This window comes from Emydura macquarii, unplaced genomic scaffold (assembly GCF_026122565.2).
Source record: "Emydura macquarii macquarii isolate MOO-44397 ecotype Brisbane River unplaced genomic scaffold, CSIRO-AGI_Emac_v2 contig_691, whole genome shotgun sequence".
Lineage (NCBI taxonomy): Eukaryota > Metazoa > Chordata > Testudines > Chelidae > Emydura > Emydura macquarii.
In genome coordinates, this window is record NW_027130828.1 from 10,764,527 (window position 1) to 10,780,060 (window position 15,534).

At 39.5% G+C, this 15,534-nt stretch overlaps 1 protein-coding gene across 18 annotated transcripts in view; it reads left to right on the forward strand.

The window, feature by feature from the left end:
• Positions 1–15,534, forward strand: part of FNBP1 (formin binding protein 1) — a 134,936-nt gene that overhangs the window by 68,349 nt on the left and 51,053 nt on the right. For all 18 annotated transcript variants that reach the window (XM_067541972.1, XM_067541973.1, XM_067541978.1 and 15 more), the window contains exons 7-8: positions 11,480–11,608; positions 13,810–13,956. In XM_067541972.1, coding sequence (XP_067398073.1) covers positions 11,480–11,608; positions 13,810–13,956 — 276 coding nt within the window. The remainder of the gene's footprint in view (positions 1–11,479; positions 11,609–13,809; positions 13,957–15,534) is intronic.

The following is a 15,534-nucleotide window of genomic DNA, read 5'->3' on the forward strand; positions in this document are numbered from 1 at the left end:
GAGATTAAGGGCCTGATCCAAAGCTCACTGAAGTCAGCGGGAGCTTTTCCATTGACTTCAGTGGATTTTGAATCAGGCCCTATGTGATTTCCCAAGGTCACTCATGGTAGAGCTGGGTAATAGAATTCAGATCTCCTGAGTCCCAATCCAATGCCTTATCTACACAACCATCCTTTGGTGGATAGCTGCATAAATCCTCCCAAACACCACCATCTCCCCAGGTCAGGTGCCCCAATATACACAAATATGTACGTGACATGATATGCCTTTACCCTGTCATTTGTATTCAGTAATAAATGGGGTCGATTGCAAATAACCAAGGGAAATAAGAAATTTCAGAGTGATTAAATATCAGCATAGAAGGATAAAACACACAAAACAATTTAAATCATTATGATATTATTTTGTTTTCTAGTCCATAAAAGTAATTACAATAAAATGCCATCAGTAGAGTCTGAAATTTGCATCCTCTCTGCTCCCTCCAGATGCTCTTTTATCAATTTAAACACTGTCAAAAGATCCTAAGTTATTTCCTCTTGTAGGAGGAGTGTCCATTATTCTGCATCAAATAGTCATGAACTGGATCAGTCTATCACTGGCAGAGACTGATTAAAGATAGATCTGGAAAGGCTGTCAATGAGAGAGATTCCTGGGAGAAGCAGTTCTTCTTGCCTTTGCATGTGGAGGCGGCCCAGCAGTGTTAGCTGCTCTCTCAGCCTGTGGGCTGGTGCCCTTTTCATTAAGAATTTATCATTTGTTGTTATCCTGTTATCCGAGCTGCTTTTACAGAAGACCTGAGGGACTTGGAGAGACCTCTGATCTGTATTTAATGCTTCCCTTCATTTCTCGTTTGACAGTGCACATTGTCTGAACAATGGACAAGTCATAACAAAGTGAGATAAGGTGTATGCCGGTTAAAAAACCCCACAAACAAGCCACAGAGGAAACTTCTCCAGACTCATGTGAATAGCAGTAATATGCATCTCAAAGGTTTTGCCCCATCAAGAGCTTCAGGATTACATTTTCCAAAGTGACTAGGGATTCTGGGTATCCCAGTTCTTAGGCTCCTCAGGGTATGTCTACATTTGCATTTAAATCCTGTGACAGTGAGTATCAGAGCCCGGGGTCTGTGGTATCTAGCTTGTGCTATGGTACTAAAAGCAGCTATGTAGACTTTTGGGCTCAGGTTGGAGCCTGGGGTCAGAAGAGCGGGGTGGGAGATGGGTTCTGGAGCCTGAACTCCAGCCTGAGCCTGACTGTCTGCACAGCTGTTTTTAGCATCATATCATGAGCCCATGTCTATGGAGTGAGGCTCTGAGATTCACTGCTATGGATTTTAAGAAGCAGTGTAGACGTACCTTTAAAGGGCCTTGTTTTTCAGAAAATGCTGAGCCACCTTCTCTCTGAAAATTAGGCTTGTTTTAAGGTAACTCCAGTTGTGCACTAAGAAATGAAACACCCAAAATCACTAGTCGCTTTGCAAAATTTAGGGCTTTGCTTTTATTATGTAAAAAGTTGTAAAAACCTTGCCCTGTTTAAACATCTATTTAATTAATACAGAGAACATTCTTTCACCTTCTGTATTAAATAATCCCAAACTCCCTAGCTTCTCCCCCAACTTCGTCTGCTGTGAATTTATAACAGTTTATGAATAATGCAAACAAAATATGCAGTCTTGTTGAAATTCATCCCATACACAGCTCAAGCATAAAGCCTATGTACCACTTAAGTGCTTATGTGGGAGGTAAGTGGTGCATAGGACTTGTGCTGGCCCTCTGCACAAACTCAATTTCACCTTTGGTGAATAAGCAGCTTTTTTTCTCTTGCTTTAAACATAAAACTGGGCCAAACCTTGCAGTCCTTACTCACTTGTTATTCAGGCAAAATTCCCATTGACTTCAATGGGGATTTTGCCCTGGTAATGTCTGCATGAGGGATTAAGCCTAATGTGAATTAGTCAGTTTATGTCAACACGCCTTCTTTCTAAGTGCTTGCTTCCCAACGGTCAGGACTGTACATGAAAGCATTGATTCTTTCCAGATAGTCATTTGCATGTTCTGTAATGGTGAGTCCTATTTACAGATTATTTACCTTAGTGATAGTCTTGTGATTTTTAACAGCTGCTTTTCCTCTTTGATTCATAATTCATTTCAATTTTGCTTTCTGATCAACTAAGAGTTTATGACTACAGTGGCTCTGGGTATGTATAGGAAGAAGCAGCAGCATTTCATAAATACCCTTCATAAATAAGGGTGCACAGATTTTTGTGTTGGCTCTTCTAAGAGGAGAGCAAGTAATGGAAACATCAGATGCTTTTGGATGTTAGGTCAGCAAATACATTTGGCCTCATCTCATTTCTGTTAGCAGCTGTACCCCACAACAGTTATTCATTAAATGGGCATTTGACTGAGCATCTTACAAAAATGCATGCTTATTAGAAGTTTCATCACCTTGTATTGCAAAGTACAGTACTGGGAAAAAATGTTAACTGCAAACTTCTGAATTAGTAAAGATCAAACGTGGGGCAAGAAAATTCCATTAGGGATGTAATAATAATGCATGGACCAGTATACAAAGTGAGACTAATTAACTTTGTGCCAGATGGTTGGGACCTTCTTAATCTGTTTTTACTGGGCTCCTAGGTGCTTTGATAATACAAATAGTAATGATGATGATAATAATTCTTACTCAGTTGTTTCCAGTGAATTCAGTGGGTATTTTGCCTGAATAAGGACTAAGTAAACGTGGGGGAAAGAGCTCAGGATTTTGCACATTGTTTGTAAACTAGTCTGAGTCAACATTTTGCAGTCAGTAATTTATAGCCATAAATATAAAATAATGCCAGACTAATACTTTCAAAATAGCAGTTTCCTTACTTCCATTGGTCCTGCTTTGTGGGTGTATGTTGTCTGCAAATATTGTCTGTAAAATTCTTCTTAGAGTAAGATGACGAGAACTGTGCATAATATTCCAGTATGATCTAACTCATCCCTCAGTGCTGGAATAATTTCCAGTGTTTGTGTTAGTTAGTTCTATTTATGCATTCCAGAATTTAATTTGTTTATTTTACTGCAGCTAAACATAACATCACATAACTGAGTTTTATCAGCCACAGTTCCAAACCCTCTTCTTCATGATTCTTTGCAGGCATTTGAACACCTGTTTTTATTGCAGTAAAGCGGATATGTAGGTATTATCATTGAGCAGTAGTTCTCCAAATTATTTATGCCACTTCATATGCGAGTGGATTAACTTCTCTTCCAACATCCCAGCTGCCCCTGTGTCTCACTCTGCAGACAGCCAGGAATGTTACTGAAGACTGTTATGGTCCATAAACAGTGACTTGAGAACAACTGTTATAGGGAAATGGACTTCTGGTTTCAAGGTGTGATTGATTCAATAAGTGCACCAAGCAGTATGGATGAATCTTGATACTCTTCTTTGGTGTATTTACTACCATTGGGTGGTGGTAGTGGTGGTGGTGGTTGTTGTTTTTGTTTTACTGTAGCACTGAGAGGCTCCAAACAATATCAGGGTCCTGTTGTGCTAAGTGCTGTACAGACACATAGTGAGAGAACGTCCCTGCCCTGAAGGGTTCACAATCTAAATGGATAAGACAGACAAAGCATGGGAGAAAAGAAGTATCATCCCCATTTTACAGGGGGGAATTGAAGCACTGAGAGATTTGCCAAAGGTTACACAAGGGAGTCTGTGGCAGAGCTAGGAACTGGAAACCAGCTTTCCCAAGTCCCAGACCAGTCTTTAACCACAAGATCATCCTTTCTCTGATTGTCAGGCTTACCGGCCCAACTGGTAAGTAGTCCCGGGACTAACTGGGCTTGTGCATGTCTGGCACGTATTTGAACATTTATTTTTGTTTGCAGTATAGATGGGACCAGAACAGTTCAAGAACTGTGTTTGGGATTTGTGTAACAACTTTATAATGTTGGTTCTTCTTTCTGAACTCTCTAAATCTGGTCTGTCTTACTCATTAGAGCCTTACTGGTACTTTATTGTTCTAATATTTTTCTCATTAGTGTGTGTTCAGATAACCTGGCAGAATTATATGCTGTGCTAACGCACTAGGTAACATTTGCTAGGGTTTGATGATGAAGCTTTTTTCCTCCCTATCAGTTGTTTACTCATTTGTATTTGGCTACATTCAGCCAAGGATTTTCAGGATCCACGGCTTATTAGGCTTCTTCCCTCTAATTATTGAAAGTAACAATCTGTTTTTCTTTTCCTTTTCCTAAGGAAATCAGATTTTGAAAATCTATTTGCAGCTTACTCAATGAGATGATGATAATGTTTATTGCATAATAGTTAATAATAGGACCTGATCCTTCCAGCATGAAATTCAAAGGGTGAAACCCTGGCCCTATTGAAGTCAATGGCAAAATGCCCACTGTCTTTAATGAGGTCAGGATTTCACCAACAGAGTCTAATCATGTGAGTAAAGTTTCTTATTCTATGTTTGTACAGCATGTAAAACAATGGGTTTTGGGCCATGAGTAGGGCTTCTAGGTGCAACAGTAATACAAATAATTAATAATAATACTCGTGTTTGCAGGGTTGGGCACATAAATTAAAAAAAGGAATAAAGAATGGGATAATAATATACTACTTGAAAATCATTTGTAACATGTTGTGACACAGGAACTGATTATGAAACCCATGCTCATTCAGGTAGTCCCACTTAATGTATTGTTTTAGTAAGGGACTTAAATACATGCCTAATTTTAGGGTTGTGAGTGATTGATTTAGAGATGTGCTCAAGCACCTTGTTGTGTTGGGACAGAAGTCAATAGGACTATTTGTTTATGTTACAGTTTATGTACAATGGACTATAGTGTTGATCCTGCAAACTCTACTGATACTGCTGCCACAAGTAATCCCATTGCACTCGGTGCTAATGAATACTTGCAGTAGCAAGCAGTAACTCATGGTCATGTTGCAGTGTCAGGCACTGGGACTAAAACGTTATAGGAATAATTGAAAACATTCCTGAAATTGGTGAAGTATTTCTCAGCATGCTTTTATCATTACCCTGTTTTGAAGTTTCTTGTTTATATTTGAATTTCAGTCTGGTCTTGTATTTACCAAAGGCAGATCTACTGTTAGCCAGGCAGCAACCTGGCAGTGCTTCATCTTGCACACTTGTCTGCCCAAATTTAAAAAAAAAAAAATCCATCATACTTTTAGCTGGAAACTCTGTGCTTCTGGACAAGAGCAACTGCTGAGAAGTTGGACTGTTCTGCTCAGTGTGGATTGACTGTACCCTAAATCAGGGGTTCTCAACCTTTTTCCTTCTACGGTGCCCCCAACATACTATACAAATTCAAGGGCCCAACGGGGCCCTCGGGTCTCCTGTCTTCAGCCACTGGGTGTGTGCATGTGTGTTTGGGGGGGAGAGGGGCTTGGGGCTTTAGCCCTGAGGGGCTTGGGGCTCCGGACTTCAGCCATTGGATGGGGGGGCCTCGGTCTTCTGCCCCATGAGGGCATGGGGGCTCCAGGCTTTAGGCCCACAGGGGCTCCAGGCTTCAGCCCCGCTGGGGGCACTGGGCTTTAGCCCAATGGGAAGTGCTGGGGCTCAGGGCTTCCTGCGGCTCCACTCCTGGTTTCAGTTCTGTGGGACCACTGGGCTTCAGCCCTGGGTCACTGTGGCCCCCTGAAACTGGCTCACGGCCCCGAAGGCGGCCGGGAACCTCTTATTGAGAACCGCTGCCCTAGAGACAGGTTTTTAGTGGAGGAATTTTTTTTTGCCTTTTTTTCAGTTATTCATTTGCCTTCTACCACAACAGTCTTTGGGAGTTATGTTTTGCCTGTGTAAACCTAAAAGACAATATATCTATTGACCCTCTTGCTGTTTCTGGAATGTGTCTTTAGAAAAGCTCCCTTGAATTGGTCTCAGCAAAACATGCTTCATTCTTTATCCTTACTGCAGACTGAAATGGTAAACAAGATGGGAGAAATGTTAACACCCCCTCAAAAAAACTGACTGCCAGTTTTCCCCTAACACAAAATCATATTGGGGGAGTGACATAGTCTGAATAATGTATTAATTTTAAAAACTTCTCTATGACACGTCATTGTAATGGCATGAAAACATGCCAATATCCTCTTGTTCTTCACAGAATTTCTGAATACTAATTGTAAAAGGGTCATGTCCATCATCCATTGAAGTCAGTTACATTGTCTTCAATGGGAGTTGGACAAGGTACAGTATGACAAGACCCCTACTGCTTGTCCAAAACTCCAGTTTGGCCAATTTCATAATACGTTGCATCTCAGCATTCACCATTCATTGCAAGAGACTCAATACCTGGAAGGTTATGTCTTTACACCAGTATTCTTTATTTTTTCCAATTCACTTTGCAACATGAGAATTTTGAAAAAATCTTTATATAATAAAAAGAATTCAAAGAGATTTCCATTTTAAAGTACTATATTTTGATTATAGATCAGCAAGCAGATACTTTAATAATATTGCATGCATGCAAAAATTGATCAATTGGAAAATTATCCAGCCCTAATATGCAGTATCCATCCTTTACAAGAATGCAGCCTGTTGCTAAATTGCAGAATTCTTGGAGCATAGGTTTGAAAAGTAGCTGTTCTAAGTAGCCTCATGTGAAACTCAGACATACACTGTAATCCATGTTACATCAAAAAAAAGTTTCTCAGATCTGAAATTCTTTTAATTCCTAAATTTAAGAAAAAAATATAAGTACTTCATCCATAAACTGTAGACCATAACTGATCTCCGCTCCAGTGCCAGCCATGTAGTTCGCCTTTCTTCCAATCTCCAAAGCCTTGCTAAGATCATTACAAGCATTTGGAACCACCAATAGCTGCTGTGTGCAAGTCTGGTTAATGCAATTCAGTGGTTAGATAGAAAATCGGTGCAGGAAATGTGGTAAACATAAGTCTGATACCTCAGTGTTTGTTTTTTCCTGCTAGCTGGAAACAGGCAAAAGGCACTGTTGCCAAACTGTGCAGCTATTCAGTTTGTTTTCCAGCATCGGAGACAGATCTGTGTACTTAAGGCCTGTTTTTTAGAAGTGCTGAGTACCTGCAAATACTATTTAAGTCAATGTGGGTTGCAGCTACTCGGCACCTCTAAAAATCAGGCCATTAACTCACGTCACATTATCCTTTGTTTTATTTTAACTTACAAATGTTTAGCATCATCATGGCATAATAAACTCAGCCTCTAACACAGGCAATTTAAGCTGTATTTTTTATTGAGTACTGGAAATGCCATTCAATTAATAACTACAGCTTTAAGTTTTTCCCACGTACCATCTAGATCCAGCGTGGCGAGCTGCGAAAGGGAGCATCCTCTTTCGGACAGAAGTAATAGTAGTTTTGTGCACCTTCAATGCTAGAAAGGGTTCTAATGGGCCAAATTCCCTGCTGGTGTAAATTGGAATAGCTCTGTCAAAGTTAGATAAAGCTATGGCAGTTTACACTAGCTGAGGATCTGGACCTACAGATCTGCCTCATCCTTCATTTATAACTCAGGTATTTATAGGAAGCATGACTTTAAAATAACTGAACACTAAAATGTGAGTTGTGGTGTTCATGGAAATCTGGGTTTTACCATGTCCTGGCTGATCTATGGGGCTGAAAAGACTATCAAGGCAGCAGGTATCAGACTGCAGTTCAATTTTTAAGAATTTGTCTCTTAATTAGAAGTGCTGAATCTGTGACCCTTAGGCTTTATTGTTGCATATGAGCTTTAAGAAAGAATTGACTTAGCAAAATCAGACTAAAGATGGCTAAGAATTAGGTAACATGCTTCGTATGCAAGTTTCTTTGTGGGCCGGGCCCATAAACTAGGAAGAGGGAGACCTCATTAGCTTTCAGCATGCCAGGTGAGTTGCAAAGCAAAAAAACACAACAAACCTGTGTGTGATCTTTATTGCTTCTTTGTGATATGTAAAGAATTCCTCCTTCTTCTTTGGTTACATTGTAACTATCTAATTTACATGTGTTTTCTCTTCTGGACCATTCTGTCAGTCTTTGGAAGACCTCACTTGGAATGTGACTTCACATCTGAGGGTTTAAACATGAGCTCTGGTTGTATCAACCTGCCCACTTGAAAGGAGAAGGGAGAAAAAACGGAGAAAGCTGCAGCTCAGGTTTCAAACATCCACCTCTGAGGTCATAGATTGGGTCCAAAACCTGCCCTCTAGGAAAAGCCAAGCCAGAACCAGATATTTCTAATGTAAAGAGAAGAAGAAAAAAACTCCATCTCTTTGGAGCTTTCTTTATGTATAAATGAGCAGTGAAGAATCCAAAAAATTATTTATGTATTTCATTTGCTGTGCAGTTCTCCTTTGAATTACTCCTGTGATAGTCTATTCCCTCTCCAGTGTGACTGTGACTCAGTGCCTGCAGCTCTAGACTATCCATTAAGATTCTGAATTTGAAATTTAATGTCTGCAACTCATATTTTCATCATTCTATAACTCCCACCGGAGTGCAAGAACAGAGCTATAAAATATGACTCTGTTAATACTAAAGTGATGATGATAGCAGTAGTAATTAAAAAAAAATTCCAGACTTTTTTATATTTTATTTTAAGATAAAAATACCTCAGTGGAAAAATATGTAAAATGTCTTGAGCTTGCCCAGTGCATAAAAAAGATGAAGAGGAACAATAATGTTACTGTAGCTCTCATACAGGAATTCTTGTTTTGGAATGTAACCAATTCTGGTTACTCATCTGTTGTATTCTTTTATTTTGGGCCAGTTACACTCATTTTGAAAACTATGGGCCCAGTCCTGCAAACATTTAGGTAAGAGAGAGTTTCACATGAGTATAGTAATAGGCCTCTTTGTGGGAGTGAAGTTCCCTAAATATTTGCAGAATCAGGCCCTAAATCTGTAATAATGAACGACTTGTCTTATATTTCAACAATGAACTCAAGAGATAATGGCAGCTGGCTTAAACAGAACTGGGCTGTCCATAGAACTTAGCTCAGACAATGGATTGCTCTGAGGTGTCTGTACAGAATAGGATTCGTAAGTGAATTTTGATCTACAGCAGCCTGACAGATTTTGTATGGGTGACTTAATTTTTTTATATTACTTTTTCAGAGTATAAATGTAGCAGTAATTTTTTCTTTAGTCAAATTTAATGCAAGAGTGTGTGTGTGTGTGTGTGTGTGTGTGTGTGTGTGTGTGTGTGTGTGTGTGTGAGAGAGAGAGAGAGAGAGGGGGGGGGGGGTAATATTGCTCTCATGTAGAAAACCAACTGAACTGGCCTCTAGGGATTTCATTGCATATAAATAAAATTCTTGAAGACATATATGCGTGCTTACCATAATTAGCAGGAAGTTGAAGAATTTTGGGAGCATCTCATATGGATGTTTTCTTTGATTTGGATCACTTATCTGTTTCTAATTATAGCATTTTGCATTTAATGCTACTGTTTTGGCTCATGGCATGCACATCATGCCTAATGTGTTCTCCCTGGGTTTCTTATTTTATTTTATGTAAGTAAGATAAAATGAATCCAGGAAAGTTTTACAATCAAATGTACTTGCAAAAGAAATTGCAGAATTCAGCTGACATAAATAATTAGGTGATTTGTATGAACTAGATGGATATAATCGGGAACAGGTTCATTTCTCTGCAAGAGGAGATCTGAAACCTTCTGGCACAATTTGTTACTTTCCATTTATCATGCGTAAAATGTTTCATCAGTTGGAATTTTATGCGGATTTATTGTCAGGAAAATATTGTCTGCTTGGAACAGTTCACAGAATAACCTAATTCTGAACTGTTTTAATGGGAGCCCACTTCTAGAATGTGTTAACTTCATTTGCTGAACTCTTTTCTCCAAAGAAACACACAATGTTTCTATTTTTAAAATGATCTGTTTGTCAACAATTTTTTAAAAGAGGATTGCTTTGGGAGGGATTGAGTGACCGAACCGGGCAGTATTTTAGGAATGAATCTTAAAATTCAAAACCTTCAAAAATATTCTCAGCTCTGCTCCAAAGGTTAGGTAAACAGTGTCAGATTAGGAGCCAGTGTAAATGCCTGAAGAGTTAGTGCAGGCCAGGAGAGCTTAGGTGTACGTGGTCAAATCTTGATCCCGCTCAAATCAATGACAAAACTCCCATTTACTTCACTGAGAACAGCACTGGTTAAGGGACATGAGACTCTTTTTGGAACAGGTGGGAGCAAATACAGATGAGGATGTGCTACATCTGAACAGAATGGGCAACAATGCACTGGCTGAGAGAATAGAAACCAGAAGAGAGTTTTAACAAGTGAACACAGTCAGGATAGGAGGCGAAGACATATGGGGTGCAGGAGTTAGGAGGAGAGATTCTGTGCAAAGACCTTCAGTGAGGAACAAAAAGGCAGCTAAAATAAACAGATGGGTAGACAGAGAGGAAAATAATATTGATAGTGTAACAGATGACAGAAGGCCTCAAGAAGGAGAACTCTAAAAGGAGAGAGAGAGATCAGCAAATATGAAGGAAGGAGTGTCACAAGGAAGTGCATCTGCAAATGCAGAAGCATTGGGAAGAGCATAGTGGGCTCATATACACAAAGGATTTCAGCATTATGGTACTGGCTCTAATGTGGGGAAGCAAAAAACCTTTGCTGATCAAAAGAGATTGTTCAGAGGAGAGCAGAAAACATCTGAGAGGGGTGGGTTGGAGTGGGAAGAGTAGCCATATATGTAAAAATAAATTCAGAAGTAAGAAAGAGAGGAGAATCCTGGATGAGCTACAGCTGAGACAGTCTCGTAATGGAAATAATAAATGATCACAGAATTCAAATATGTGCATAGAAAGAACATATTGGTAAGAATAGGTGAGATCAGTTGCCCAAACATAAACGGGAGCATAAGAATTGGAGTACATCAATCGAGCAGTAAAATTATAGCTATGATACAAGATTTCTTCTTCATATAATAAAGAATGAAAATGAGTGCAGATGTCAGACCCAAAGGCATGTTTAGGCCATAATAACCATTATCTCCTTAGCCAAGCTAAGAACACGGTTCCAAAGACTTCGGTCTTGCAAGCCCTGCACGTGCCTACGACCCACTGATTTCACTGAGAGCTCGAACCACAGAAGGCTCACAGGATTGGGCCCAACTATTCCCAGTATTTAGAAACGGCAAGGCCCTGCAAAGTGCAGAGTAAATTCCCGGAGTCAAAAGTGAGAATATGAAAAGGAGAAATAAGGACTATGATGGGCAGTGCAAATTTGGAAGAAATACTTGGAGCAGGTCCTATGTAATGAAGGGTGAGCGTGAACAGAGAGAGACAGTAAAAATGGAAAGTGTGCAAAGATCCATCTGTTAATGTTTCCCCCAAACTGTAGTGCATGCTGAATAGTGGTAATACAGTAGGAGTAAAATAGGAATGAATAAAACCATACAGTGCTAGTCTGGTGCAATTTATTTCCAAATAGTGTAAAATATAACTTTCTTCTCATTTTTCCTCAGGCAAGACAGCAAGCCCAAATACGACATCAAATGGCAGAGGACAGCAAACTAGAATACTCATCCATTCTTCAGAAATTTAACCACGAGCAACACGAACATTATCACACACACATACCAAACATCTTCCAGGTGAGATCTCTTACTACTGACTTACAGCAACCTATGTTCTTGTTGTGGCTATATTAACTAGATACATTGCAATGCATTGGTAAGCCAGCTTAATTCTGTGATACCAGTTCTTTGCTGTACAGAAATCGCATTAGCAAACACTGGTCATGATCCACCAACCTAGGATCTATAAAAGAAGTAGTTGTTGTGGGAGCAACAGTTCCTCTGTATCTAAAGAGATTTTATGGAGCTTAGTCTACTGAACGCTCTCTGGGCTAGCGTCCAGGCTGATTGATAATGTGAGAGATGGGAGTCTGCTAGTGAGTATGGCAGGAAGCCTGATGACATTACTCACCGTCCTGTTCGCTCTGTCGCTGCAGCTGGGGAATAAGACCATTGCTTGCATTGTTGAGGCAGGAATCAACTGGGAGTGTTGTCATCTATAAATCTTTATGCTCCTTTGTGACCCGTTTTCAAAGACATTTAGATTTATACCACATTAATGTTGGGAGATAACTTAATGGATATCAAGGAGGCAAATGCTTACAGATTAAGTTTATTGAAAATGTCTGATGATGGCCAAGAAAGACATAGCAGAGAGAAAACTCACGTACTAAAATACCCCTAGCAATCAGCACAGATTACATTAAAGTCAGTGGAGCTGTGCCCATTTATACGAGCTGAGGATCTAGCTTGCAGTGTCTGATCAGAGGTTGACTAATGTGATGGACTGAGTGTTCTAAATGACTCTTCCATTGTAACTCCACTGGAAATAGTTTTCCCTGTCCACTCCTCCTAACTTCAAAATTGAAACACGTTTTATGTTTACAAGCTGTTCAGAAGTTAAGATTTGCACAGCAAGTAGGCATGTTCTCATTCATACTTTGAACTTTTCAGCTAAAACTGATGTCCTCTTTCTTCATGGTCCTTCAAGCCAAAATCTGGGATAAATTATTCCAAAGTACCCTGTGTTATAAACAAAAGCAGCATCCCTGGGCCATGTATACATTTCTTACAATGCCTTTAGATATAATAAAACTTTGGATCTGGTAAGGGCACCAAATTGAATTTACATCCTTGGCTAAGCACAGTCTGGATGCTTGTGCATTACCAGTGCACCAGAAAATTCCTATGCTCTACTTTAAGTGTTAAAATAGCGTTCAGAGAGCTGTTTTACTCTTAAAAGAATATCAGTGTGTTCTTTCCTGTAATTGTTTTATTTTTCTGTTGATCGTGGTTGGGTCAAAATTTAACAGGAAAAAATGCATGTGATGGGGGTTGTAGTTCTTAGCAGTCAATGTCCTGTCAGGTTTTATGCTGCAACATGAAATGTGCACTTTTGATTTATGCCTTTCTGGACACACCTTGTGCCCCCTATTATAATCCATCATAACAGGAATATGCAACATTTGGTTTTCCTGTGTCTTAAACCAAAGGTGGTTCTTCAAGTGATGGCCTCTATTTGTATTCCAAATGCGTGTGTTCATGCGCCGGAGCAGAAGTTTTCAGTAGCCGTGTCTGTTGACCTGCATATATGTCATATGTTGCCTCATGCTCCAGGCGAGGTTATAAGAGGTTGTGTAGAGCCACGCTCTTTCAGTTCCCTTTTACTACCACATGATTGGAGTCAGAATCCTCATTCTTTCATGCTCATAGCCTGACCACGAGAATGCTTTGCCCATTGATTATAGTTAGATAGTTTTTTGATTTTCTTGTTGTATAGATAGTTGCTGTAGTTAGTTTCACCCCAACTTTGTCAGTGGACTATGCCCAGCGTTTTAGGGTTAAAAAATTATGCATCATGCCCTCACTCGTTCTCCGTGAGCAACAAGCATCGTCATGGCCTTTACTGCCTCGGGGAGGTGCATCTCACGGCACGCCATCATAACAGGAATATGCAACATCTGGTTTTCCTATGTCCTAAATCAGAGGTCAATGAAATAGATACTGAAGATCCTTGGCACTCTGTGTAGTGATCAACAGGGCGCCTATGTTGAGAAGCCTTGTTAGGAAACAATATAATGTAATGTGGAGATTACTTTTAGCTCATCCTTTATCTCTTTATCACCGATATCACAATAAACCATACATTAGCTAGAAGCATGAGAATAGCCATCTTAATTTGCCTGGGTTTAAAGTCTTATTTAAACAGTTAATATAACAGCAGCAGCTGTTTTGTTGTGGAAATTGGTATTTGATCAAAATAAAATGTAATGTTTCAGAAAATACAAGAGATGGAGGAAAGGAGGATAGTGAGGATAGGCGAATGCATGAAAATCTATGCAGAAGTGGACCGCCAGGTGATCCCCATAATCGGAAAGTGTCTGGACGGAATAACAAAGGCAGCAGAATCAATTGATCAGAAAAACGTAAGTGTTGCATGTTCTACCTTCTTTCTTTATTGTTAATGAGTTGTATAATAAAACCTAGGAGTACAAGTCATGAATCAGAACCCTATTGTGCTGGATGCTGTACAGAACAAAAAAGATGGTCCCTGTCCCAAATTGCTTACAATCAGTTACACTGTTAAGAGAGAATTTTAAACACAAAACTTGAACCCAAACCCAGTTAGTGCACAGAAAAGGTGTTCCTCTATCACATATCTAAGGATAGCTCTAGGGCATGTTTTATATTATAAAAGAAAGTTGCTGTGTCTTGTTGCAGAGAAAAATCTGTTCTCACAGATGTATTTGTTTAGCAAGTTAATTATAGGGTCATTGCCTTTTAAGAAGGAAAAGTTACTTTTATCAAGTTTACTTTATTAACATGCATTCTGTACATAAATGCTTTGTTTGGATGTAGTTAGATAAGATAATTTATTCTAAAGATGTGACTATTAATAAATAGGTTTCAGCATCTGTTAGAAGATGAAGGGAGTTCTATCCCAGATATTTTCTGGTCACCAATTCTTATATGGCGAAAATGTTTGCTCTAACTTTTCAACAGAACCAAAAATAAAATTGAATGTTGCAAAAATTAATTAATTTTATTTATTAGCATATTTATGGAAATGATAAATATGCAGTAGTAAAGGATTTGTTTGCATCTTCAGCTTAGGCATCATTTCCCTATTTCTTTAATAGTAAATTCATCCTTTTCTTCCAAAAGCCTGGATTCTTCAATCTGCAGATAAGCATTGGGAGATTTTAATTCCTCAGCTTTGTTTTAGGAGTGAAAAGAGGCCTTCCTGACTGCTAAGGAGTTTGGTCATGCTTCCTGTTACGCAAGCAGCACAAGGGCAGATCTATTTCCTTTGTATTTTAGAATGCAGTGCTCCCACATTCCCTTGTAAATTCAGCCTCCACCTGCTTTTCAGCTCTCCTTGTGGATCATATTAGTGCAGAAAATACAAGCAACATGTACATAGCTCACTGTTCAAATTTCTGACATATTCATTTCACTGGAATCCTTTCCTGGCCTTTCACTCCTCAGAGCCTGGATAGAGTGAATTCGTTTCAGTGGCCTGAGGCTGAGGTTTTGAAATAAACCCATTGAGTGTCACTTTGTGCTCAGCACTCACTCCCGTGAAGAAGTTGACATGCTGAATTTAGCAGACCAGGGAAACTGAGCACTAGTCTATGCTAGAAACACGACAGTGGCGCAGGTGCATCAATGCAGCTGCATAGCTGTAGCGCATCTAGTGAAGATGCTCTGTATTGAGGGGAGAGAGCCCTCCCGTTGGTATAATAAAACTACCTCCACAAAGAGGCAGTAGCTCTCCCGCTGACAGTCTGTGTAACTTACATTGCTTGGGGTGACTTATTCACACCCCTGAATGACATAACTTATACCAAAATTAGTGATAGTGTGTACAAGCCTTGAAAGTGACTGTTGTTGTTTCCTTTGTGGAGGTATTTCAGGTTCAGTTATGCCTGATGGAGCATCACCAGTATAATAATCTTGTTATGAAGCCATTCTTGGCCTCTTAGGTGAAATTCAGCTCTGTG